The following is a 27,413-nucleotide window of genomic DNA, read 5'->3' as shown; positions in this document are numbered from 1 at the left end:
AGAGCCTGAACCTATCAGAAAGCTTGTTGGTGCCGAGGTACCGGTCTAATATTAGGGCCTAATGTTAACAGACACCCTTTGTGGATATGCGTTTGGTTGTGCTTGGGTGTTTGTTGGGGTAAAGCCTAGAGGATAAGCAGGGTCCTCATTATCATCCCCGGAATTGACCATAGAGTTTTTTCCTTTTTTTAGGCCTTCAGTCAGCAACTGGGTTAATTGGCTCATAATATTGTTTTAGGATTCTAGCATCTGGTCCCTCATGTCTTGTTGAATTTTGGCCAATTGTTCTTGCATCTGTATTTACAGCTGATCTTGCATTTCTTTTTGCATTTGCTCTAATCTTTCCAATATTTGGTCCATTGCTTTAGTTTTTTCTCATGTACCGTAACGATATTCCAAGGTAACTGCACATGATGCAATGTAATGCTAATACATGAAATGCATGTAAAAAAGGCATTGATTCTGATTCAATTTCATTAGAGTAACTTTTCTAGAAAATAAATTTCTTTACATATAAGGCCTCGCCCTAATACTTAAGGCCTTGACCTTCCTAAGAAGCCAAGCTAACTCTCGGCCTCGATCTAACTCTGACTCGTATTTCAAACTCAGTACATCAGTCTGGATTGCTAAGGTTTGTAAATGATCAGCCACCTCTTGTTCTTGAGCCAAAGTTACATCCATAACATAATCCCTATCCCTGACCTGGTCTTGAGTCGATGAAACTGCTCTTGCCACTGCTCATTATTTACTTCCAGGAGTTCAACTCAAAGTTCACAGTTTTGTAGCGAAGTTCACAGTTCAACTCGATTACAGAGTTATGACTACGATACTGATGTAGGGATCTTTCTAACTCTGACACTCGAGTTTTTAACCCCACCTTTTCATTTTGACTTTCTACCAAACTTTCTTGCAGAACGTCTTCTCGCTCTTGAGCATATCATAATTTCCTTTCCCATTGACTAGCTTTACTCTTTTCCTCTTTAATTTCTTGCTGCCATTTTTCTGACGTTTTTCCCAGACCAGTGATTCTCATTGACCTTCGCAGCTTTTTGTAGTCTGTTTTCAAACTGTCCAAATCCTCTTCAGCCTTACTCTTTCCCTTTCTCTGCTTCTCGACTTTTAGTTTCTAGACATCAACATCCAGTCTCAGCTGCATTTTCTCTTCCTCCAATTACTCTATCCTTTTTGCTAGCTCCAAACTCTTTCTCTCAAAATCCTGTTTGATGATCTCTAGCTCAGATGGGATCACCTACAAGTGTCCTTCCATTGATCGAGTGTTTTCTTGGTCTGACGTAGGGATGTTGTAGTTGATTCTCTGACCCCACCACCGGTCATACCCAGGGGTAGTCATATGGTTGGCAGCAAACCTTGTCATTCTGCGAGTTTGGTTCCAGACGTTCGATATTTCAAGAACTTTTATTTTATAATTATTTCATTTGTATACAAACTCGCATTGAACTAACCCTTGTGTCGCTGGCGTAAGCTGTCTTGATCTATACTGCCTTAACGCGAACAGAGGGGCATACCCGACAGCCCCCCATATTCCAAGCAGGGAAACCCAATCAAAATCACCATACCGATATAGAATCTCGTCAGGGACCATCCAAGGGGTTCTCCATTCGGCGTCTTTATCTTGCAGATTTTGGAGAATCGTCATTCATTTCTCTTCCGTAATACCATCTTGTCTTGGCGTAACCATTAACTCTTTCAGCAGAGGATAGCCTTCAGAGAAGATTAGATATGAGACATTTTTTACTTTCCAAAAATAGTTGTGGAACCACGCTAGTAAGAGTTGTGTGCATCCGATGAATCTCCCTTCGCCTGCTCTTTACCAAGTCAGTCACATAAATCGAAGATCGCCTTGTCTATATACCCTAAAGCCTTGGGGAAGATAACCAATTTGTAAATGTTTAACGCAAAGATATCAACCCTTTTCTTCACATCAAGATGTGCTAGAATCAAATCTCTCAAATTTCTCTAAGGAATGCACTTACTCTAAGGAATGCACTTACTATCACTTTTCTGCTTGATTCAGGATGCAACCCACTATTTGCTCATTCCCGTAATGTTCATTAGCTTTTTTAAGAACGTTGGGACGTTGGCAGCTCTAGAATAAGCCTTCTCAATTTGAATCTTCGGGCAACGGAGCAAAGCCTGTACTTTTCTATAGTAGGTACCAAATCCATCTTTCCAAAAGCAAAACAACTATAAGCAGGGTTCCAATACTGCGCGAGAGCTCGGAATAAGTGCTTGTCCACTTTGATATCGAGTAGATAGGACAAATCACCATAATTATAGTAGAATAGTTGCTTGATCTTGTCATCCCATTGATCTCATATTTCTTTCATCTCTTGAAGATTATTTTGGGCTAAGCTGATACGAGTAAAATCCCACAACTCTAACACATACCCCTCTATAAGACTATCACCTTTCTCTTGTTATGTTGTCTCAGCCCATATACGGATGGCCGCATTATCCTCCACTTTATCAAGAAATCCCTTTTCCATGACAAGTTATCTATTGAGCAATCGAATGTGAATGAACACCATTTTGTGATGAAAATGCCATGCAATTACAATAACAGTAAAACAAAACAAGTTAGTACTTCATACACAGTTTAAAGCAAGCGAAGAATAATAAGTAAAGCACTTACTCAGGTAACCACTAGGGTTTGGTGTGATTTACCTACGGTAGGCTCTTAGGGCTTACTATATGCGGTTCGGTTCTAAAGTAAGGGTACCTGAACCAGCAGATTCCTCGATCCTCACCCATTATAGGCTTATACAAACCGAGTTCAGTTCAGGGGAATACATTTCCCTATGGCTATATGGAGATGAAAATCTCACGAAGACATAGGTATGGATGTATCTCGAAAGTGATTCACTATCCTATACAGAGGTGAAGACCTCACGAAGGAATAGTTTTTCACTCCCACTTAAAAGGGTAAAATCGATCGATTATGCGATGCAATATGCAAAAACATATCCAGTAAAGCAATTATAAACCAAAATAATAAAGATCGCAACAAAGACAGATGAAATGCAACAAAAGGATCGTAAATTTAAACCAAGTTTTCAATTTTCGACAAAGAGATAAAAAGTAATCAACTCGTGGCTTGACTCACTTATTTTGGGGTCCCCAGTAGAGTTGCCAAGCTGTCGAAACCATTTTTTGAAAAAAAGGGGTCGACTTTATTTGAAAACAAAAACGGGAAATGGGAGTTGCCACCAATCCTTTTTTTTATGTGTGTCGGATCACCTCGTAATTCAATCATTTTAGTAAAAGTTTAAATTTATTAGAACAATGATTTTTGGTCTACAAAATCCAAAAAATAGGTTCGGGAGTCGGTTACGCACGAGAAAGGATTAGCACCCTCGATACGCCCAAAATTGGTACCTAGTTGATTACTTGGTATCTTTAGTGTCGAAAATTGAAAATTTGAAAAGATTTTAAAAATATGATCCTTTGTTAAAATATTATTTAATTGAAAATTCTTTTTGAGAAAAAAGTGTATTCCACGTTAATCGAGGAAAAGAATTATGTCCCGTAAGTTAGGACACAATATCTTAAATCCCCGAAATGAGAATAAACACTGAAAATTATTTTGGAAGATGTTTGATTATCTCGGTTTTAGAAAGAAATAATATTCTATAAGTTAGAACATGATCTTTTCGTAATTCCCGAGATTGTAAAAAACGTTCGTTTGTTCAAATTTATCGAGAAAATTGAAATCTCGTAAGTTAGAGATCGACCTTTCGAATTTTAAAAACACGGAGCATTGCTTATTTTAAAAACCAAAAAATTTTAATGCATCGCATAAAATGTAACGCAGTTTTGTGGTGAAATGTAATATGGGTTGCGGTGTTTGCATGCATAACAGAATAATAAGTATGTTAATGTAAATGACAATATAAGGACGCAAATAAAATAAAAGAGTCAAAATAGAAGAAAAATAATAATTAAAAAAATTTGGAACCCAAAAACTAATACTAAACAAATAAATAAATAAATATAGAGTAACATAAATTAAAAATCATAATATTAATAATAATGATGATGATATTAATAATAGTATAATAAAAATCTAAAGTTTTAAATTTATATAGAAAGATATAAATAAATAAGTAATAAAATGATAAAATGAAATAAATGTATTTAAAAGTAGTTGGTAAATAAATACAAAAAGTAAATACAATGATAATAGTAATAGTAATATAAAATTAATGATATAATAATATAATAGTAATAAGCATAAAAAGAAAATTTAATTATACTAATAATAACATTAAATTAATTAATAAAATACCAAAAATAACAAAAGGGGACTAATTTGAATTTTAAAATAGAGATTAGGGCGAATTAGAAATAAATAAAAAGGGGAAAAGGACTAAGTTGAACGAGTGAATAACAAGGAGGGACCAAAATGGGAAATAATCCCCACCCTCCAACACGCGCAGCTTCAAGGTGGACCAATTTGTAAATCAAAATAAATTATAAGGTGAAAATTAGAAATAAAGAAAAAACTTAATTGCGAAATAATTAAAAAGCAAAAGGGCCAAAAGTGCAAATAGCCCATTAATAAAAAACACGTGGATCCTCTGAACGGGTCTGGTCAGTGCGCGGGTTGAGCATGAAACGACGCTGTTTTGGCGTTTATTCTTTGGCCCAAAACGGTACTATTTTGAGTAAGCTATAAATATTAATTTTTGACAAAAACTTTATTCTTTCTTTATTTAAAAAAAAGGAAGTTTTCTCTCAAACTCTCTCCCCTTTTGCGATTTTTGGTAATCGGACCGGCCATCGGCCGCTGCGACGGCCCCCCGTGGCCGGAAAAATAAAAAATTTCCCTTTTTCGAGGATTGAAAAAAATAGGTAAGTTTTTCTTTTTTATACCTTTTTTTGATATATATGTATATAAACAGATTTAAAAAGGAGAAAAATAAAGAAAATGAAAAGAAAAATAACCTTAGCACGTTTTTGAATTTTGTTGTTCTTTTATTGCTTGTTTCTCTTTTGTTCTCACTCTCTATTGTATGCTTGAAACTTTGTTTTTTGTATTTGATATGTGTTCCCAAAAAATACATGTTGTTCATTGTGGCTTTATATAGCCGAATACAACCTTTCAATATTGCTAATCCACTATCTTTTCTACTGTTGTTTTACAGGTGGCGGTGGCAAGTTGAAGGCGGTGCTGACAAGCGATGGTAGGATAGGCAAAGGCTAGGGGCAACGCGCCCAAGGTTTCAGAAACCCTAGTGCTTCTGAATCAGTTTAGGTTCTGGGCCTCTATTGGGCCATTAGGAATTTGGGCTGATGGTTTAATTTTTTGGGCTATAATGAGACTGTGAACCTGAATTTATTTTAATTTATGTTTATGGGCCCTAGGCAGAATTCGCCAACAACATTATTAATTAATTTTATGTAAACTAGATTATTTAACTCCATTGATATGTTGGAAAAAAGAAAATGAATAAAAAACATATCTATCTTTAAAGTTAATAATGTTAACCCCTCGAAGTAGTTGCTGAAGCTATTTTATAACAACTTAAGATCCAAGTTTCAAACTTTGATATTTTGCTTTTATTTAGTCTTTTTTAAAAAAAATATAAACCATTAAAGGACATAAACATTTTTATAATAATATTTTAATTAAATTAATATTTAATTAACTTGTTACATCAACTTAATAAAAAATACATTAATGCATAGAATTTGAGACCTAAAATTTATTTATTAGATAAATTATAAATTTAATCATTTATATTTTTTAAAATTACGTTTTAATCACTAAAATTTTAAAAATTACTATGTAATCAATAATGTTATAAATTTATTATGTTATGGCTACTAAGTTGTTCAGTATGTTAAATTTGTAAAGACAACTGATATAACACGTTCTAATCTAAAATTTTCATGATTTTGAGATTTTGCCAAGACAAAGAATAAAATCAACATAAATTTAAAATGAAATTTAGGGTGAGTTTGGATGGGCGGTGCGTGTACCTGCGGTTAGTGCAAAAACAACGGTAGCGGTAAGATTAGATACTGTAGCAATACTGTAACGTGAGATAAAAAATAAACTAAACGATTGCACCACATCGCACCGCCGCCCCAAACCCACCCTTAGCTTTCATAAATTAAGAGTCAGGCTCCGTTTGGTTTGCGCTTTCACTTTTTGCTATTTGCTATTTGCCCTTTGTTTTGGGTTCAACAGGTAAATAGTAAAAGTGTCAACCAAATAGAGCCTAAATAATTGAAATTTTTAGTAGAAGTTTATTTGCTATGTTACCCACAAATCTATGATTTCTTCGAGGCACTTCCTAAAGGATTGGCACAATAGTCAGCTTTACCACTTTCATTCTTTCTGCCATTATCACAGAGGGTTCAGATGGATGAGGATGCCTCGAGAATTTACTCCATTAGCGCCAATCCTTTTACGCTTTAGCAATTAAGTTCCCAATGAAATCATTCTGACATGTTGATATCAAAACAAAAATATCAAAATAGGAGACACTTGTTTGGAAATAAAATGCCAAATTTTGATAATTAAAGTTTGGACTCGAATCCCAACTTCATTGATAACCCCATACAATCCTTAATTATATTAAAAGAGATCAATCATCATCAACTTAATCTATTTTTTTGAAGAAGTAAAATAATTTATTATTCGTTTGATTGAACATCATGTTTTGATAGTGAAATGATAATTGAATCAATTCAAATTGCTCCGACAACGTATGTAATATCATACATTCAAATTTAATGATTAAATCAGAAATAGAGTGTCACATTTAATGCTCACCAATATAGATTAAAATCACAACAATCAAAATAAGATATAATTCAATTGATGTCTCGAGCTAAAGTAATTGCAGTGATGGTTCCATGACTAGCCAAATCATTCATTTTATTTGCAACCTACATCCAAGCACATAGACTTACATTATCTTTGACCACTTTTCCCACAATAAACATTATAAAAGTCAGCAATTTATACTAAGCATGTAGTATTACCAAAAAGGCATTAACGCTTCATACTAAAAGAAGAAATAATACCGTGGGTTGCATCTAACGCTTCATTCAATGTGGTCATTTTTTAAGGTGGTATCACTTTAAAATTCCATCAAATCATCACTCATTAATGATTAATTTTAAAAAAAATATTTTTTTGGTGCCGTCACTTTCTAAGGCGGCATCGATAGTATTTTCATAGGTATTCTCAAAGTAGAAAGAAAAAATTGTAATTTTGGTGATAGCTTTAGATGTGGCGGCACCAGTGTAAATTTTTTTTTGGTGGCCTCTTCACGTAGAGTAACCAAAATTAATAAAAAAAAATTCCCCTGGTGCCAACTCAAGATGTGCCGACACTAATAATTTTTTTAATTTTTTTAAAAATTTTTCGGTGTTGCCTCTTCATGTGGAGGCACCAAAATCAGTAAAAAAAAATTCCCATGGTGCCAACTCTAGATGTGGCGGCACCAATAATTTTTTCTACTTTTCAATGTCACCTCATCATGTAGAGGCACCAAAATCTGTAAAAAAAAAATTCCCCTGGTGCCAACTCCAAATGTGACGATACCTGTAATTTTTTTTTTAAATTTTTCGGTGCCGCCTCTTCATGTGGAGGCACCAAAATTAGTAAAAAAAAATTTTCCTGGTGTCAACTCTAAATGTGGTGGCATCACTAGCTATATATATCCCCAGCACCAACTTAATTGGTGAAGGTTTTATTTTTATTATTTTTTATTGTTATTATATTGAAAGAAAAAAGAAAGATGGAAGAAATGTGTTATGTTGAAGGAAGGGGGATATTTATTATTATGGTGATATTTTGTTAAGAAATTGTTTAGTTTTTAAAGTATGTTTGCTTTCACGTTGATCTAGTGGCATTCGAAGTGGCACAAATTTTATTTGTCGTGTGAGGAGTGCACCGTCATTCTTATAGATAAATGACTCGTAAAACATAATGTTGTTTTTTCGCTCCAGCCCTTATTAAAAGACCCTATTTAACACTAATGTGTGTTGTTGACTTAATGGTGTGACATTTTCAACAGGCTCGGGATCGACTAACTCGACAAACAATTGAATTGGTTCAGTGTTGTTGTCCCCATTTGAGCAATAAATTCTCACCTTTGTGCCCAAGTCTTCTTCGTTTACAAGTTCTATCTACTGAAATTTCAACGGATTGAAGGAAATTGAAAACCTATAGAATAGTCTGGACATCTTCCTCTCACAACTTTGAGCTATTGTGGCACCAATCCTTTCTTTCATTTCTTGCACCCTTATATTTTTATTGAACCTTATTCCAACCTTCTAACAAGATTCAAATACACAACCAACTGCCCTTTCTAAAATGACTCTGTCAAATTGAACGTAAACGAGAATTTTGTTATTCATATTTGATACAATTTTTATGACGCACACTCCAACTAAAAAAAAGATTGTCTTTTTTCTTTCTCCTCACTTTAGCAGCTTGTAACAATGTGACAAAACAAACACAAATAAATGAGCTGTGTTCGGGATAGGGGATTATATAAATATATTGATTTTGGTGCCGCCACATTTGGAGTTGACACCAAGAAAAATTTTTTGTTTTTTACAAGTTTTGGTGTCTCTAAATAAAGAGGGGCATTGAAAAATTCAAAAAAATTTACTGGTGCTATCACATTTGGAGTTGGCACCAGAGAATTTTTTTTTATAGATTTTGGTGCCTCCACATATAGAGGCGGCATCGAATAATTCAAAAAAAAAGTACTAGTGCTACCACATTTGGAGTTGGCACTAGGGATTTTTTTTTTTACAGATTTTGGTGCCTCCACATGAAAAGGTATTATCAAAAAAGTAAAAAAAAATTATCGGTGCCACCACAACTAAAGTTGGTACTGGATGAAAATTTCTTTTTACTAATTTTGGTGACTCCACATGAAGAAGTGATACTGAAAAAGTAAAAAAAAAAATTACCAGTGCCGCCACATCTAGAGTTGTCATTAGGGATTTTTTTTGTTTTGCTAATTTTGATGACTCCAAGTGAAAAAGTGACATCGAAAAATTCAAAAAAAAAAGTAGTGGTGCCACCATATTTGGTGTCGGTACCAATTTTTTTTATTAAATTTGGTGCCTCCACATAATGAGGTGACACCAAAAATAAAATATAATGGTGTCGTCACATCTAAAGTTGTTACCAAAATTTAAAAAAAAAATTGTTCTACTTTAGGAATATGGATGAAAATACGGGTATTTGAAAAAACACATATGAACAACATAAAAAAAGATATTTTTTAAAACTAATCATTAACGGAATAATTGAGTGATGATTTGGAGAAATTTTAGGGTGATGCCAGTCTTGGGAAGTGATGACATCGAATTACACTATAATTTTCAAGGGATTCTCCTAATTAATATGGAAGTAAGATATTTTTATAATTTTTTAAAATTATAACTTGTCCTCGGGTTGCAAATCAGTGCCATTGCCAGGTACCCTACCCTCCGCCCTAATTCCTCAAGAGCTGCGCTATTTCGAAGAACGATGACGAGAAAGTTTGGTCAATGACCTTTTCCAGTTCCTCCTCCATCCAGGTAAGGCTCCTTCTCCTTCTTCGTTCTTCATTCTTTTTCCTTCTTTCGTTCTTCATATTCTCTCATTTGTTGTCTGGTTTGTGTACTAGGAATTTTGTGATTTAATTTCGTTCTTCCTCTGAAGGCCAGGTAAGGATACTCTTTGCCTTTAATACTCTCATATTGCCTTTCTGTGGCAATTTTGTTGTTTAAATGTGTTTACTTTCTGGCACTGGTGCATTTGCTTTTATTTACTATTTCTTATAGTTTTGAGGCTATGCATTTAAAGAACATGTGAGCACACACTTCTATACATGATTTTATGTATTGTTTCTGCTGCGGTTCATGCATTTCTAGCATCACTGGTCATGATATACTGTTATTTGCTTTATGAAAAATTTGGTATCTAGCAGCAAAGTTGATGTAATAATCTCTGTTGAATGTATTGCTCGTTAATTCTTAGATTATGTGGAACAGGTGGTTGAGGCATTTAAGATTTTGACTTCTGATGATAAAGTGAAAGCCATTTTGGTGCATATATTTGGAGGAATAATGAAATGTGATGTGATTGCAAGTGGGATTGTCAATGCTGCCAAACAGGTGACAGTTCTTTGGAGTGACTTCTCTGTTTACATTGGTGACCAAGTACTTGTGTGTCACACTAGCATTTTATCTTACTGTATGGGGGTGAATCATCATTTTAACACTGATGCAGGGAAACCAAACTGTTTGTTAGAAGTTTATGAAGCCCAAAGTAGGAATGCCTTTTTAGAATATATATATAGATAGGTAGATAGATAGATAGATAGATATGGATATAAAAGAATGTAGACGATCTGTTTTTTATTGCTTCCATAAGGATGTTAAAGGCATTGACTTACGTTTGATCTTGTGTTACAGGTGGCCCTAAAAGTTCCTATGGTGGTCCGTCTTGAAGGTACCAATGTTGACCAAGGAAAGTGAATTTTGAAGGTAAAGTGGAAATGCGATGGATGTAATTTTATAATATCTTGACAAGTCTTGATGTCTTTTTTGGTTTCCTTGGCGATTGTCAATGGTCCTGCAGGAAAGTGGAATGACACTAATTACAGCAGAAGATTTGGATGATGCTGCAAAGAAAGCAGTTAAAGCTGCCAGCAAATGAGAAATTTAAGATACGAGTCCTTTGTTCTTATTGTTTCTCATCTTTCACAGCACTGATGAGTTTTTCCTTTATTTATCTTTTCATCAAGCCCATAGAATCTTGTTAATGATAAAGCTGCAGGGGGTTACTGTCCTGCAAAATTGATATATTTGCGACATTTTCTCCGGACAGTTGGCATATAATTCAAAGTTGATATAACATCCTTCTTTGATTTGAGAAAATATAGTTTGGAAATTTTATGTTAAATATTGCAAGGGTTATGTGCGTGGGCTGATGGAAGCGATCACTTTTAAGTTACAACGGTATTTTTCTTTTCATCAGGCTCAGTTCCTCTGCCAGGCAAGCAAAGGGAGGTTGAAGGAAGATGAAGCTAGAAAGTATTTTCAGCATCTTATTAATGCTGTGGATTACTGCCACAGCAGGGATGTTTACCATCGAGACCTCAAGATACGGTATATATTTTGTGTTGATTAGCTTGTTGCCCATAAACGTTAAATATTTTAACAGTTTGTATCATTGGTGCATCCATCAATTAGTGTTGATTGTTCGATACTACGTGGTTGCTATGAATCATTTGCACTGAATTGCTTTGGAAGATACCTTGCTTGCTTGGGTATGTTCATTTCAAAGACTTGAACTTCAAATAAAGATTTTATTTTTTATCTCTGGATCAGCCTTGCATGATATTTCATTTAGTTTACAGTTTTTGTGGTGACATTGTCTTTGTTATTTGCTTTGCTTATGCCCTTGAATCTGAATTTTGGACACCTAGATATTATTTTCAATGTCATTGAATAGTCATTTCAACACTCTACTTTTTCATATCTTTACTTTTTAAGAATATATAGGTTCTTTTAATGTCTAACATAGCATAATCATAATTCCCCTTAATGCACTAAAAGGAATGTGCACTACTTTGTTAGTAAGTAAGGTATAGGATGTTGTTGAACTTTGGCCTGCAATGCAACAGGAAACCAGCAGCAAACCAACAGGCAGACCAGCATCCAAGCTGAACCAGAGAAGCAACAGCATTTTGTTTATTTTGTTCATTTGTAACTTGATTTAGTTCCTTTGTAATTTATACTTAAAGTTAGTAGGAGTAGTTGTTGATTTATATTTAATGTTATAGCTGGTATGTCAGCTACATTTTGTGTGCAATTCTAACTAAGCTTTAGTCATGTATTAGTGGGAGCAGTTATACATTAGAGAACTGCCATATTTCATTGTAACATAAATGCTTCTCAAGTAAATGAAAATGATCTGATTTTTGGAGATCAAATTCAGTTTTCTTCTTGTTCAAACTACTTTGCATTCGTTTTTCTTTTTCTCCTTCAATTTTCTGCTAAAAAACCAACATATGTAATCCAGAATACTTATGTATATGGCATATAAATTTATTAATATATGTAAAAATAGTTTTTCCAGAAAATATTTTCAGGAAATCTTAGAAATTATATTTTAAAAAATATTTTACTGATAAACAAACGGAGGCTAAAGGTAAAAGATTCTACCTTTAACCAAGGCTTTCTATCTCATAATAGAATTGACACTAATTCTGCTTTGAATAGCATGCTCATGAAAAGCAACTATAACTCAAGAAAGGTGAGTGCCCGATTGAAGAAACAGGAAAAAGAAGAAGAGGCGGCCAAGTTTTACCTTTAGGACCCATGTATAACATTACTAATTATATAGTAGTTTTTTAAAAAATTTAGTGGTTAAACATAATTTTAAGAAAAAATAAAAGACTAAACTTGTAATTTACCCTTATTTATTTACTTAAAAAAAATTTGACCTTGGGCTTTGTAGCAATTCTGGAAAGAAAACGAAAAAGGAAAGCACGTAATTCTTAACCTTCCATCGGAAATTTCCAAACCCACCCTCCACCACATCGTCTCCTGCCCCATGATACCTAACTGGAGATCTCCTTTATAATTTGTTTTTTCTTAAATTCTAATATCCATTAATACTTGAAGAAAATTGAAGGGAAATTTTTCATTTCAATTCAGGCGAAGCTGTGCGAGAAAACCAAATATATTTGTACAATCGGTTTCTTCCCCCATGTCTCTTGTACATTGGATTCTGATTTTGAACCTTTGGATCTTAAAGGCAAACTCGTTGCAAGCGGGATCGCGGGTGGTACTTCGTGAGATTGGTCATAACATCGTCGGTGGTAGTGATCCCAAGGACTACGCCGTTGAATTGAACGCCACGAATTTCGATGCTGTTCTCAAGGACACTCCTGCTACTTACGCTATAGTCGAATTCTTCGCTCATTGGTTAGTGCTCTTTTCATTTCTACGCTGTCACTGTTTTAAAGGTTTGAGCTTTGATTTGAGCAGAAAACATTAAATTATGCTTAAGGTTTATAGTTTTGTTAACACTGTTGACCAGGGTAGAAAAGGTATGTTGTATTTGTGAACTCCTTACTTTATGAAAACCTTAACCTGCCGGAAATGTCTTCTAATCTAATTTGGTTATTGTTATGAGGAATGGAATGTCTATTTGAGTTGATAAACGAAGATAATAGCTTCAAGTGTAGGAATGGAAATATTTAACCTTTATCAGCCCAAAATTGGTCCTTGTTAATTTTTGCAGCAAACTTGCTCCTGTAAGAAATTAGACACCTTGGATGTACATGAATAGAAGTGTATGGCCATCAAATTTTGGCAAACGTTGTGGGAATTGAACACTGCATTGATGACATTACTACTAGCTTCTGGAACTAGACGAATGGAATTCATGATAGATCCAAAAATAAGCCTTTGATGCCACGGAAAAATTTTCCTTGCCTACCCTTTTTAAGTTTGATATTTTCTTCTTTTTTCCCTAGTACATAGTCAACCTTTTGCATGAAATAATTTGGATGTACATGATTAAGTGTATGTTGCTAGTAGTTGAATTCCATGCTCCAAGCCAGTAATAATGTTATATGACATTCATTCTTCTTTGTGATTATTGCTTTTCAGGTGCCCTGCTTGCAGAAATTACAAGGTACTATTTGGTATATTTTGTGCTAAGAATTTTTCATATCTTCACATTCTTATTATATTTTTGCTGCTTTGCATACAATTCTTCAGCACCATTATGAAAATGTTGCAAAGCTTTTCAATGGACCCAATGCCGTGCATCCTGGAATTGTATTGATGACTAGAGTAGACTGTGCATTAAAGGTATTTATTTCGTCTTCTGGATACTTGCTAAGTGCAGCCTCCTGTAAGTACTGCTGTAAAAATACTCACTTCTTCAAAAGCATATACTTGCCTTACTAGCATGATCGGGATTTAAGATGGAGTTGAAATGTTTCTGCACTCATGGTTTTGAATATAAAGTTGTATGTTGTTTGTTTAACTGCTAGAACAAGTACTTTGAACTTTGAGTAGCATCTGTCATGGGAAAGATGGACAGTTATATTTGATGTTATTATTCAGTGGTTTTGTTTACTTATTTCTCCAATCAAACATTTATTAACATTGCCAAACATTAAAAGTATCTGTTAATACTTCTCTACTTATTTGAGAATATATATCAAAATTCATTTATCTGAACTTAAAAGATGTTCAATGGTTCCCCCCCCCCCCACCCTTCTTGGTCACATAAGTTTTGTTTTTGCAGTTGAATTTTATGTCCCTACCAATCCTTAATTCTTCCTTGGAAATGAAACTTAACTATAATCAAGTTTAAACAAGGGTTTCATAAATGGCAGGTGTAAAGAGGGAAAAAAAGGTGGGGGGACCCTTCTACCTAATCCAAAGTGCTTGGGTTTAGTTTTCTGATTGTTATATCTTATATAGATCTTTGGTATTACAATTACAAACATAATTTACCCTAAACCCTGAACTGTTTTATTTTTGCTGACAAGAAACATATAGAACTGAAATTTAGGAGCATGTGAAGCTAATATGATCTGGATCAGAAATCGTGGAATGTGTGTAATTGAGAAAGTAATTGCCTTGTGATGTCATTGATTGGATCATTAGGGCAATAATAAAGAGAGCATTTAGATATTAGAACATCTAATTTTTCTAACATTTGGGGCTTCTCAAATTGTGGAGTAAAGTTAATGAAAATTCAATAAAATATCTCTTTAATATCATTATTTTTGTGAGCTTTGCACAGTTAGAATGTAGCCATGTAAGTTGGATGTTCCTTTTCCTCCATCTATTTAGATTTGCAACTTATTCAGCCTTGTTTTGTTAATCAAATGCTGTATAAAAGATTGCGTTTGTAGCACTTCTTTTTCTCTGATTTCGGTTCAAAAAATGTGTCTTGTTAATTTTTTTTTTTTAACTTGTTTGGCAGCACAGATAAATAGCAAACTTTGTGATAAGTTTTCTGTGAGTCACTATCCTATGCTATTTTGGGGTCCTCCTACAAAGTTTTTTGCTGGCTGGAGCTCTAATCAAGCGAAAAGTAAATTACGTGTAATTGATGATGGGCGGACAGCCGAACGCTTGCTTAATTGGATCAATAAGCAAATAGGCAGGTATGAGGTATCTTCATCCATTACTTATTTAATACACATCATCTTTATAATCCAAAGTGGTGCTTTCTTAAAATTATGGAAGAGTAAAGGCAATTATGAGCGGTTTACTGAAAGAGGCCATGTTTTTTACCAGTCATTCTTGTGTCCTTGTAAATTTAGGAATTGCATGATAATCTGTTTAGTAAAAACATGTTATTTTATAATAATCTTATAATTGACACAACCTGGAGGAAGATTTTTAGTAATTGAATATAGGACTTAATTTTAGAATTCATTCTTGATCTGGGATGTTTCATATGGACATAACAAATAGGAGGATGATGCATTCTTCAAATCCAATTGCAGCTTATGCTTATAAACGGAAAACTATGTTGGCATGTTATTACAAAATTCCTGACAAGGAATTATGATTGAATAGTTTAATGCTTTTCTAGAAGTTTATTGTATGCCAAAGTGAGTATGAGTAGAAAGTGCAGGAACGTCCAGTTCCCATACTTTTTGTTTTTTTAATGCCTACCTTGACTCAACTACCCGGTTTCTTAAAAATTAAGAATTATAGTTTATAGAAAAAATTGCAAAATAGAAGTTGAACCTTTACACATTATGTAAACCATTATGTTAGTCCTAGAAAACTGGGGTACAAGATTGGAACTTTAGATATTTTGAAGTTGGGCATGACAACCATCGGTACAGGGGAGGTTTTGGGGTATAATGAAATCTATTTCTGTTCTCACAATGTAGTTATAAAAACGGATGCTTGATTGATCTTCTAGTGCTAAGTTTTTGCAGAAGGTTTGCACATCCTATGAAGTTTTGACCATCAGCCTGAGTTCTCATTTGATTTGTACTGCTTATACTCCCTTTCAGTTCATATGGTCTGGAAGATGAAAAATTTGAAAACGAGCATCTTTCATCAAATATATCGGATCCTGGACAGGTCTTTTTGTTCATTTCCAATTTGATTTCTTGAATAATGCATGTATGAGATTTCTAAATATGCTTAGGGTTTTACCTTCATTTTCTTTTATAATTTTGAAAGATTGCTCGAGCTGTGTATGACGTGGAGGAGGCAACTGCAACTGCCTTTGACATAATTCTAGAACATAAGGTGTGAATTTCACTGTCTTGTGTAAAGTTTCTTCTATTTCTGACCTCTGTATGCATATGAGGCTGGGACTTTCTGTCATCTAAATTTGCTGGAGATGGTTATCTGCAGATGATTAAATCAGAAACTCGAGCTCCACTCATAAAATTCCTTCAACTTTTAGTGGCCCATCATCCTTCCAGGAGGTAAAGATCCAACTTTTTAGTATGTACCTTGGCTTTATGTTTCTAGAATTCTTGTAACTTAACACCCCTGCAGACTGAAGGAAATACAGCCGAAGGAAAGGAAAAATAACTCCTAATGGCTACTGATATGGTCTTGAATGCAAAGGAGGGGCATTATTGGGCTTTTGGTGAACTTTTAATTGCCAAAACAATATAAGATGATATAATGTCTACCAAACTTAACCTAGGAAAGGGAGCATGTGATAGCCTGGTGAGTAGAGTTTCAAAAATAATTGCCTAAAAGCTATGGAACTTGGAAAAATAAGGCAGAACGATGCCATTTCTATGAAGTGTGGGGGAAGCTAGTATTGGAAATAACTGACATGAGACAATGAATCTCTTTATTCAACAACTCCACAAAAACAATATGGTAGATGATTCAATAACTTAAATTTAAAGCAGCTTTGGTGTAGGCCAACTTTCTCAACAACTCTGACATTGACTAATGATAATCCAATGCATGAGAAAAAAATCAATTATATTCCTTCTACATGACATAAAATGAATAGAAGGGATATCACAGTGGCAGCAAGGCAAGTTAAGGAAGAGAATGATGTAGAGATAAAATAAGTAGTGGAAGTTGAAGAGTCGAAGTCCATACTGACAAATGGAATTACTTGACAAAAACCAATACCTTGTCTGCAAGCCGAAACTATTTCTTAAGTTTGACATCAAATTCTCCTTGACTTTGTACTAGGTGTCGGAAAGGAAGCGCAGAAGTACTTGTCAACTTTGATGACTTGTGCCCATTAGATATGTGGTCATCAGACAAGCATGATGTTGACACCAGTAACATGATAGGGGTGCTACGCAATTTCCATATTTGTGGAAAGGATGTTCCCCGTGGATATTGGGTAGGTACTCAAAGGCAACTTTGGCATGTTATTTTATTTTCTTGCATATATTTGAAAATATTGATATTAGGAAGTACCATCAACGCATGGTTAAGTGCTTCTAACTTGTTTTATATGCGATGTCTTATGGCTGGAATGAGAACTAGCTTGCATGAACCAGAATGCCCTAATACTACTACAATTGGTGATTGTTAGTTACCTATAAGTAGTTGCAACACCTATTTTTTATTTTTATGTTATCCATTGCCTCTCTCTATATCTGCTAATAAAGAGAATTATGGCTGATTTGAGCTCTGAGATTGTCAAAACAATGAAGCTCTATTATTCATTTTTATTTTCTCCAAGACCAAATATATTCTTTTGAAAGTTTTACATTTGAGTTTGAGTTTTTAATGTTTGCTTTACACCACATTTTGATGTTCTTTCTTTGTAGATGTTTTGTCGTGGCAGCAAGAACGATACCCGGGGCTTTAGGTAATGACTTGCAATCCCTTAATTTTTAGCTCATGCAATTTTGAAAGAGCTTGAGCTTCTCCATCCAGAAGTCTTTCACTTCCTTTAGCATTTCTTTTGGTATCAAATTATTTTACTTCTCAATGAACTCTTGAAGTAGTAGTGCACTGTTTCCATAGGGTCTGTGCATGAGGGATAGCTGGGTTGCTAGTAGGCTTATAGATTTGAATGTAATTATTATTGCATATTTGATCTAATTTATGTTTATACTGTGACGTGCATATTGTGTGAACATGATAAGCTTATGCATTAAAAGAAGGGTTAATTGCAAACTAATAATGTTACTAGGGGATCCAATTTGGTTTTAGCAAATTAGCTCAAGATAAATGCCAACTGCGTGCGATGCAAGCTTTTTTTCTTCGCTTTCATTTTTTGTCCTTTTCTTTTTAGTTTGGGTTAAATCACATTTTGGGATTTGAACTTGGCAACTTTCCCACATTGGGGCCTGAACTTTTTTTGGTCCAAGTTAGGCCCTGAACTTGGCAAATGTTCCCACATTGGGACTTCAACTTTTTTTTTAATCCAAGTTAGTCCTTGAAAACCCTAAAGTTCAAGCCTTAATGTGGAAATATTTGCCAAGTTCAGGCCCTAACTTGGACCAAAAAAAAGTTCAGGCCCCAATGTGGGAAAAGCTGCCAAGTGCAGGTCCTAATGTGGGAACAATTGCCAAGGTTAGGACCTAACTTGGACCAAAAAAAAAGTTCAGACCCCAATGTGGGAAAAGTTTCCAATTAACCCTTTTAGTTTTTCTGGAAACTTCTGCCTCTGTCTCTGTCATAATCTTTCTCTCCCTCATGGTGAATTATGGCATTATTTGCTAACCTTCTTACATATTTTTGGGCTAAAAATCTAAGGAAATCCTTGTGCTTTTTCAAAAATTTCAGGTTACTTTTATTTTACTATGTACCCAATGTCGTCATTAAAAGTTCTTTGTTCCATTATGTCCTTATTTCTAATGGAAACCTTTTTGCCACATGGACATCTTCTTGACTTTTAACATATAATATGAAAATTCAAGTTGAATTGGTCTTATATGGCCTTCCACATCAACATCTAGGGAGCCTTATTTATCATGTTTGTGCCATGTAAATGCTAATGCAGCAGAGTAAGAACCATGCTAACACTAGTGCGGCAAAGATAATGGATTTTAACAGTTAATGTTATTTTTTATATTTTAGCCATAGAACAACTAATTAAGCCATTTTTGCAATTTATGATGTGAAAGAATGACAGCTGTGTCATCAAAATTTGTTTTAGGGTTATCAGACTTGCCTTCTTCCATAGTTATTTGTTCCTATAATTCTTTTTCAACAATTATAAGATAGAGTTTCCTTCAGCTGTAATTGATTTTATAAACTGTCAATAATTAAACATATTTGTATGCAGTTGTGGTTTATGGGTTTTAATGCATTCCCTCTCTGTGAGGATTGAGGATGGAGAGAGCCAGACTGCATTTACATCTATCTGTGATTTTATTCACAACTTCTTTATTTGTCAGGAGTGCCGTCAACATTTTTATGAGATGTGTTCAAGGTAAATTTGATTCCAAAGCAAGTTATTTCTTAAATATGTAAATTTATTTCATCTAACTGCACAAGTTCAATTTGCAGTGTTAAAGGTCCTTTCACAAAAGCCCGTGACTTTGCCCTTTGGTTGTGGAGTGCACATAATGAAGTTAATGAAAGATTAATGAAGGAAGAAGCATCTCTAAAAACCGGAGATCCCAAGTTCCCAAAGATTATTTGGCCTCCAAAACAGCTTTGTCCTTCATGTCATCATTCCCGAGGTCCCAAAGATAAAGGAGGCGGTCAGATCGATTGGAAGCGGGATGAAGTATTCAAGTTCTTAATTAGTTATTATGGGAATACACTTGTATCTTTGTACAAAGAAAAGGGTCTTCTAGTAGGTGATGGAACCACTGTTATTCTGGAAGATTCATCAACAAACGCAGTTGTGGTGCCAGTTGGGGCTGCATTGGCTATTGCTCTTGCTAGCTGTGCATTTGGAGCACTTGCTTGCTACTGGCGTTCCCAGCAGAAGAATCGGAAGTATTACCACCAACTACACTCTTTAAAGAACATATGATAGTTCTGAGGATATGAGTTCTTTCAAATAGGATTATAAGCGTGTGAGTATAGAGAGAAACAGGGTGAGAGGGGTGGGGGAGAGTTGTAGAGAGAGAAGTTTTTGATATTTAGGATGCAACTTTCGTATCTGATTTCCTTCCACCACTTTTCAGGCCAAGGAGAAGCTGGAGTTAAGATTACTAGAACAACAAAAATATCAAACACAATCTTTAAGATGCCCCGTCGGATGACCTCAAGCTCCATGTAGAAATCCAGATTACAGCCTTGTACCGTCGCACTCGAGGTCCTATTCTTTTATCAGTTTTTTTTATCAAGACCGTCCTGAAATTTAATCTTGGGTTCCCACAGATTAACTTAATCTTCATTTTTGGCTTCTTTATCTTGTTACTTAATTTCCATTTTACCTTTGACAATGCTGCTGATGCTGCCTGCATGAATGCTTAAGAGTGACTTTTGGGAATGTCTGATACAAGTTTCAGGTCCAATTCCTTCTCTGAACTTTATTTTGTTCATATGATTAAAACATTGAAGAACCATGGTAACCTCTTTCAATGGTTCACTCGGAAAACTCAATGCCCCTTGTATTTGCATATGTGGTTGTATCACTTTCTTAATAGATCACTTGCCATCATTGATATCAGGGCTGTCATGAATTTCAGAAATGTAGAAATTGTACAATCTTCCACCAATTTATTTAGGGAAATATAATTCTTCAAAAACGTTTTTCGTATTCTTTAGTAATTGGCTTCACGAATGACAGTATTTGACTCAATAGAATATCAAATCTGTTTTTCCGGAGAATATTTTTTTATGCTTTTGAAAAGTGGAAGACCTTTTTGAGAAACTAGATATGCTGCTCATGTTTAAAGTATGTTCCACAACATTAACACACAAGTTGACAAAAAACAAATACTGATTTTAAAGATTCAATAACGACCCACCCATAGTTTGGGGACGCCCACGTAAAAACCAAGAGAAAACAGTTAAAACAAAATGATTTACACTTGTATTGCTGCCCTTTTTATATATACTGTACATTGGTTATATACACAGTACATACCTTCGTATTCCTTTCTGTCAGTGTATATTTTGTTTAACTATATACAAACGGGGTCTTCCCCAGAGTCGGTCTGTACAATCTTTTTCTAAAGACTACTTGCCTAACATGTAATAAAAATATTTTTGCCAAACTACAAGCCCTTATTGGCTGAGATCAACATCTTCCAGTTTTGTTACTCTTGCTCCCCAAAGATGACCTGATATTGATGACACCAATTTCTTGTAATGACTTCTAGTGCATCTATTGGCATTCAAAGGATGTTGACTATGTGAGGTTGAGCTTGCATGATAGAATGCTCAGTTTCTTCATCTGATTGAGTAAACAATGAATTTGGAGCCTCCTAATGGTTTTAACCAAAACAAAATACTCACTGAGCAAAATTGTTTTCATCATAACAGGTGATGGAAATTATGAGTTGAACCAAAGTGAAACTCTCACCTGTTGTTGCCGGCGGTGACGGAGGGCACTTACTGCTTTCACCATCAAATATATTGGCAGGATAATCCCAACAATCGGAAGCAATAGCAACTGTACAACGTGTGACAGCGCTAGTTTATACACTGGAAGTCGATCAATATCTTCAAATACAAGAACAAAACTTACCGTAAACAATTGGAAAGTGTACTCATTGCTTCCAGTAAGTATGACAGGAAGAGTATGTCGTAAAATCAAAAGAAGCATGAACTGCACGTGAAAAGAATAAGAAATCAAGTAGAGGACTGTCAGAAGGAAAGCAGTTGATGATTAAACTAAAGTCAAGGTTTCGGGTTCATCTTAACAAAATTAGATGTTTTTACACATTGGTCTCCATGATTTTCAGCACAAATTTGGAAATTAAAAGTTTAACTGCCACTGTGAGAATCATAACAGCTATTAATATTTTAGTTAGCTATGTCTGTCAAGAAGTAGCATACTTAGCATGGTACATTTAGTAAAATCTTTTTAAGTGTTTAAATTAGAATGTCATATATTCCACCGAATTGCATTATTCTTTAGGACAGTGAACTTGATTTAAAGAGTGAGAGTTACCACTATAGCAACTGTTCGGTAATATATCGAGCTTCTTGTAGTTGAAACTGAATATTCATCATAGTGGCGATCTGTTGATACAACTGCTATAAAGCGAGAATCATTTAACTCCCTCCTATAGATATCCCAGTTTGCCCTGATACACAGCATAAAAGGTACTTAAATGAAGCATTTTTAACCTGATAAGAGACTGTTAATTATTACTTTTTAACTCATACAAAAGGTTACCTCAGATTCATTGGAAGATGCCTGAGTTGAAACAGAGGAGGTGGTACGGTATAGCCAGGCTTGAATTGCTGAAATGCAGAAGATGATGATGAGGTATGTTTTAGTATAACATAAAGTCAGGATGAACTATAAAATGAACAACTCAATTTGTATATTATTTGAAGAAATTGGAATTGAGAGAAAAGGAAAAGTCTTCTTGCAATGTGAACAGTTAAGTAACCTGATGGCATATTTCGCAGGTAGTGTTGCCCTTCTCATTGCACCATCTTTGTACACATCTTCGATGAGCATACTGAAATAACATCAAAACAGAAGTTTTTGCAAGGTGAGAGACCACTGGGGTTGTCTATGATAAATAAAGCATGAAAGGGTAAGGTTAAAGGAACTTAAAAACTCGAATTTAAAATTTTCAATTTTGGAAACTAAATAAGCACCAAACTAACCTCCAAGCTGCCACAACAAGAGCAAGGGGTCTCCATGTTTGAATCTTCATCCTCATCTTGGCATATCCTGCATTCCACAATTTTCCTCGGGGATGACAAATCCACCGTTGTTGAAGAACCGAATACCTTCGTGTCATCAACTGTTGATGCAGTGGCCTGCAAAGACCCGTTCCTGCTACCGATTGCAGCTTCCAGTGTGGATTCTGTCAACAACCGATCCACTAGTAATACAAAATGATCCCCCATATTCAAATATAGAAAAACTCAAGAATCGGATGTAATAACCAAAGCTAGGAACCAGTTGATCAACTTCTCTCGTTTACTTTTTTGTCCTGTACAGAAAAACCACAAATGATTAGGAACAACCTAAAAAGTTTTTAATTTAGGTAGTAGTAAATACATTTATGCTCTTATGGAACTCCTCTCAACTTTTCAACTGAAACCAGAACTAGGACCCCTACAAATGCTTACAAGAATTTGGCTCTAACCATCAAAACAATAGGATATCTTTTTAAGAAATATTCAGCATCAAAAGCTCAGAAAATTGGAGCAAACACATTAAAATTTCAAAAGAAAATTATTTTTATTCCTTTTTTTTTTTACAACAAAGACACTTTATTGAACAACTGCCTACCAAAAAGAACCCCTGGCCTCCAAAAAAAAAAAAGGCTAATTGACATAAACCCATAGAAGAAAAGACGTCCAAGAACACCATAAAGTATGCAGAAAGGAAAAAGGGAAAGTACCCAGAAAAGTAAAAGAGGAATGAAAGAAAAAGAAGAGAACAAAGGCATGCCAAAATGAGAAAACAAAAAGAAAAGAGAGTGATTTTACCAATACAAGGCAAAAGCATAACTCATAGCAAGAAAAGGGTTATAACAGAAAGTGGATGAGAAAAAGGAAGAAACTTACAAGAAAGGGATCGTTTTTCTTCAAGCAAAGAAGCCGTCTTTCCCTTGTCTCCCACATAGTTTTAGTGAAAATTAAAGCTATGGTTTTGAGGTGAAGCAAGAGATTGAGTGCAAACCTTACAGCAATTCCAAATTGTTGCCGTGCTTCCTTTTGTATCGTAGGATTGAATCTTGTGTTGATATAGGGGCGTTTGTTTCTGGTTTCGGTGTTTTAAGTCTTATGAAGCGAAGCAAAGTCGACCAAAGTGAAATAATATTGAAATTGAAAGGAATTACTCTTAAGCGGTTTTTATGGTTAAACTATTTTTTCTCTCTTTATTACGCAATTTTATATATAGATTATTATTGATTGATGATTAGATTTTTTTATTCATGGTTTTTACCGATTAAAAATAAAAAAATATATATTATATTTGGGTTAATTTATAGTAAAACATTCAGTAACTCTAAAATTATACTATTTTCAATGGATAAAAATTTTTAAATGACTTAATGTTTAAGGGTATTTATTGCTTCAGGTGTGTGAGTTGCATTAGTAATATTTATTGTTCGAGCTTTGGCTTGTAGTTAAAAAAAAAACAAATTTCTTCCTCTCAGACGTCGGTTGTAAGTTAAATTGTCTTATTTTGCTGTGCTTTGCTTTATTTTTCAATATAGAATTTTTATTCTCTTGATTCAATTACTGAATTTAGTTTAGTTAATAAATTTTATATTTTATTTATATATATGTATCAGTTAGTTAATTTAAAATATATGCTTATTTTCAAAGCAAATTGTAATATATATTATTAATAAAATTGTTCTTTCGTGATTTGATTTCTTTTAGATTCTATAATTGTTCTATATAATTATATGATTAATTTGATGTAGATATGTCGCATGATATGGTTGAGAAATTTTTTAAAGTTTTACTTATGTAGAAAGGATAGAAATTGGTAATGCTAATTTGAAGGAAATTTTGGTAGTAGTGAAGATGAAGCTTATAATTTGTATACAGATTATGCTCATCGTATTGGTTTTAGTGTTCAAAAATGAAAAAACAGATATCTTTCTAGCACAAAGATTATTCATACTAAAAACTTTTATTGTTCCAAACAAGGTTTCAAAGAATTTAAAGATGTTGCGGATACAAAAAAAAAAGGTTTCAAAGAATTTAAAGATGTTGCGGATACAAAAAAAAAAAAGACAATTTGGAAACAAGAATTGAATGTCCGACAATGATTCGCTTTACAATACAAGATGACTAATGGACAATCAATCGTTTTATTTCTGAGCATAATTATGAGTTAGCAACTCCTTCAAAAAGACATCTACTCAAGTCAGCTTACTTAGTTCTGATAGCTAAAGTTAACACCATTAATTCAATGGCTAGTGCTGGTATACGTCCTATAGATATTTACTCTTACATGTCAAATGAAGTTGGTGGAACTAAATATGTTGGGTTTACAAAATGAGATTGCTATAATTACATTGACAAACAAAAGATAATGATGATGCTTGAAGCCGAAGATGGTCAAAATTTACTTAACCATTTCAAGGTTAAAGCAAGTGAAGATCCAATTTTTTTTACATGGTTCAATTGGATCAAGAAAATCGAATGGCAAACTGTTTTTGGAGAGATGGTTGAAAACCCATGTTAGTTTGCTACAAATATCACTTCATTATTTGATAGCGAGTTTAGTCACAGGATTGAGCAAACAATAAAATATAAATAGAAATAGAGAAAGTAGCAAGAGATTTGCACACAATCGTTTGTTCACACAATTCAGAAATAATCCTATTCTGCGAAGCCTTACTTAGTGAATGGTCTATTATTCATCAATTGGTCTAATCACCTATTGGTGTAAGCCCAAACTACCCTTTTACAAGATGTATTTGCAGCCCCAATAGCTAGTCCCAACTAGTTACAATTAGGAGAACATAATCCGATTCGATTCGAAAAACTTGATAAAAAATTCAAATCTTGAATTAAATAGTTCGAGTTATTCGAATTAATCATTTATTCAGATAAAATCAAATAAAAAATCAATTTTTTTAGTTTAATTCGAATATAGATTACACAATTCGAGTTATCCGAAAATCTGAATAAAAAAGACAAAACTACGTCATTTTGATAAATGATTACCTTTTCTAAAGTTAAAAGACAAAACTACGTCGTTTTGATAAATATTTACCCATTAAGTTAAAAGCAAAACCATTATATTGTTTATGTAGTTAAATAATGTAACACCCCTAACCTGCATCCGTCGCCAGAATAGGGTTACAGAGCATTACCAAGTAATCGTAATCTATATATTCATTTCAAACATTTCAAAAATCATAAAATGATTCAACATTAACATGCATAAAGTCCCTTAATAAGGCTTTTAGAGTTTGAAAACACTTTAAAAATGATTTGAGACTAAATCAGAAATATTTGAAAAATTTTGGAAAAAGTTAGAAAATTTTTAATTGCAGGGTTTACATGGCCGTATGGTCAAGCCGTGTGACTCACACGGCCAAGTCACACGCCCGTATGTCTGGCCGTATAGGCATTCGAAGTAGGGACATATGACCATGTCCCAGCTCGTGTCTTTGCCTGTGTAACTCTCTGACTTGGGTCACACGGCCAAGCCACACGCCCATGTGCCAGGCCGTGTACCTTTTGAAATGGCCTCGCACGCTCGTGTGCTAGCCGTGTGGGCCTAAAATATGCCTTAAATAATAAATTTACCATTTCCTACATGTTTGGACATTAAACAATTCAAAAACCATTCGTTTAACCTGTTCAAAACAAGATCAAACACATTCAAAATATGCTAAACCAATCATCCTAGGTGCTTAACCAATGTACCCTCATTGGTACCATATTTATATCATCAAAACATATCATCAATGCATCATTCAAATTAAAATTATAAACATGCCAAATCCATCAATTAGGCTTAACTCATATCTACCTAAAACATTAACTTGAATTCACATGTACATACCAAGCTTTAGTTCATTTTACCAACATTACACTTATAACCTAATTTACATTCCATCCACAAAATAACTATCCTTTAGACATCTTAGGTACATGCCGAAACAAAAGATAAACATTACCACATTTGAGTTCAGGATCATTGTTGGATGCTGAATTGGCGATCAAAAGTGAAGTACCTAATCTGCGCACGGAAAAACAAAACCGTACGCTGAGTAAAACTCAGTGATATTTCTATAATCGTAATATTTAAAGATAAGATAATATAATATGCACAATTAATTTTTAAGTACATATTAATTTCCAGTATCATGACTATCATATGCTATCATATTTCTTTTGTTAAACAATGTCCCAATTCACGCAATTGCTATATAAATAGTTATTCACATACCAAACCACATTTATTTGTACAATGGCATTAGCCATTCAATACTCAACTCATGAATACATCATTTCATACCATACTCAATTCTCATCACTTGCTATATAATAGCTTTTCACAATTTGATCCATATATCATTTAAACAAGAACATTATCCATTCCATATCCAATTCATGAGTACATAACTCATGTATCTCATTTTCATGTTTCAAATCATTATCCCATTTTCAGTCACATGCAATATCATCCAATATCAATCATAGTACCGTTTTATTTAATTACCCCTATTAACACGACTCAGATTCAGATGGATACATAGATCCAACCAATACACTAGTTTGGCACCTAGTGTCTCATCGGATAAATCCAAAGTAGTAACTGCGCCCAGCGCTATATAAATTTGACACCTAGTGTCTCATCAGTTAAA

General features: G+C 34.1%; 3 protein-coding genes and 1 long non-coding RNA gene across 16 annotated transcripts; 3 read left to right on the top strand and 1 right to left on the bottom strand.

Moving 5' to 3' along the window:
• Window positions 1–4,737: 4,737 nt before the first annotated feature.
• On the top strand, window positions 4,738–5,442 carry LOC107887207 (uncharacterized). Its single transcript, XR_001681075.2, has 2 exons — window positions 4,738–4,872; window positions 5,166–5,442. It is a non-coding gene; the product is annotated as an uncharacterized lncRNA (long non-coding RNA).
• A 3,735-nt stretch (window positions 5,443–9,177) lies between these two features.
• LOC107887206 (CBL-interacting protein kinase 32) lies at window positions 9,178–11,978 on the top strand. 4 transcript variants are annotated; one of them, XM_041109279.1, is made up of 7 exons: window positions 9,308–9,576; window positions 10,033–10,155; window positions 10,456–10,527; window positions 10,622–10,709; window positions 11,021–11,151; window positions 11,236–11,312; window positions 11,670–11,978. In XM_041109279.1, exons 4-7 carry the CDS (start codon window positions 10,659–10,661, stop codon window positions 11,753–11,755), a joined length of 345 nt encoding a protein of 114 aa, XP_040965213.1. In that variant the 5' UTR covers window positions 9,308–9,576; window positions 10,033–10,155; window positions 10,456–10,527; window positions 10,622–10,658; the 3' UTR covers window positions 11,756–11,978. The 4 variants fall into 4 exon arrangements, 1 of the variants encoding a protein (XP_040965213.1); XR_001681074.2 differs by adding an exon at window positions 9,666–9,705 and having other exon boundaries at window positions 9,326–9,576; window positions 10,622–11,151; XR_001681073.2 differs by lacking the exon at window positions 11,236–11,312 and adding an exon at window positions 9,666–9,705 and having other exon boundaries at window positions 9,178–9,576; window positions 10,622–11,151.
• Window positions 11,979–12,495: 517 nt separating this feature from the next.
• LOC107887204 (sulfhydryl oxidase 2) lies at window positions 12,496–23,057 on the top strand. 9 transcript variants are annotated; one of them, XM_041109255.1, is made up of 16 exons: window positions 12,496–12,975; window positions 13,666–13,690; window positions 13,777–13,869; window positions 15,004–15,182; window positions 16,050–16,119; window positions 16,222–16,290; window positions 16,399–16,472; window positions 17,209–17,365; window positions 17,799–17,839; window positions 19,265–19,411; window positions 19,489–20,006; window positions 20,118–20,248; window positions 20,411–20,444; window positions 21,424–22,375; window positions 22,522–22,652; window positions 22,746–23,057. In XM_041109255.1, exons 1-11 carry the CDS (start codon window positions 12,758–12,760, stop codon window positions 19,961–19,963), a joined length of 1,548 nt encoding a protein of 515 aa, XP_040965189.1. In that variant the 5' UTR covers window positions 12,496–12,757; the 3' UTR covers window positions 19,964–20,006; window positions 20,118–20,248; window positions 20,411–20,444; window positions 21,424–22,375; window positions 22,522–22,652; window positions 22,746–23,057. The 9 variants fall into 9 exon arrangements, with proteins under 9 accessions (XP_040965189.1, XP_040965187.1, XP_040965190.1 ...); XM_041109272.1 differs by having other exon boundaries at window positions 12,497–12,975; window positions 19,489–19,926; XM_041109253.1 differs by having other exon boundaries at window positions 19,489–20,248.
• On the bottom strand, window positions 20,949–22,971 carry LOC121225162 (uncharacterized). Of its 2 annotated transcripts, XM_041109276.1 has the most exons (7): window positions 22,726–22,971; window positions 22,503–22,574; window positions 22,283–22,350; window positions 22,055–22,190; window positions 21,629–21,709; window positions 21,464–21,553; window positions 20,949–21,365 (listed from the first exon to the last, which is right to left on the bottom strand). In XM_041109276.1, exons 1-7 carry the CDS (start codon window positions 22,969–22,971, stop codon window positions 21,276–21,278), a joined length of 783 nt encoding a protein of 260 aa, XP_040965210.1. In that variant the 3' UTR covers window positions 20,949–21,275. The 2 variants fall into 2 exon arrangements, with proteins under 2 accessions (XP_040965210.1, XP_040965208.1); XM_041109274.1 differs by having other exon boundaries at window positions 21,464–21,709.
• Window positions 23,058–27,413: the final 4,356 nt, after the last annotated feature.

Source organism: Gossypium hirsutum, chromosome A03, assembly GCF_007990345.1.
Source record: "Gossypium hirsutum isolate 1008001.06 chromosome A03, Gossypium_hirsutum_v2.1, whole genome shotgun sequence".
Taxonomy (NCBI): Eukaryota; Viridiplantae; Streptophyta; class Magnoliopsida; order Malvales; family Malvaceae; genus Gossypium; species Gossypium hirsutum.
The sequence above is the reverse complement of the archived record's forward strand: the minus strand, read 5'-3'. Positions and strand labels throughout refer to the sequence as shown.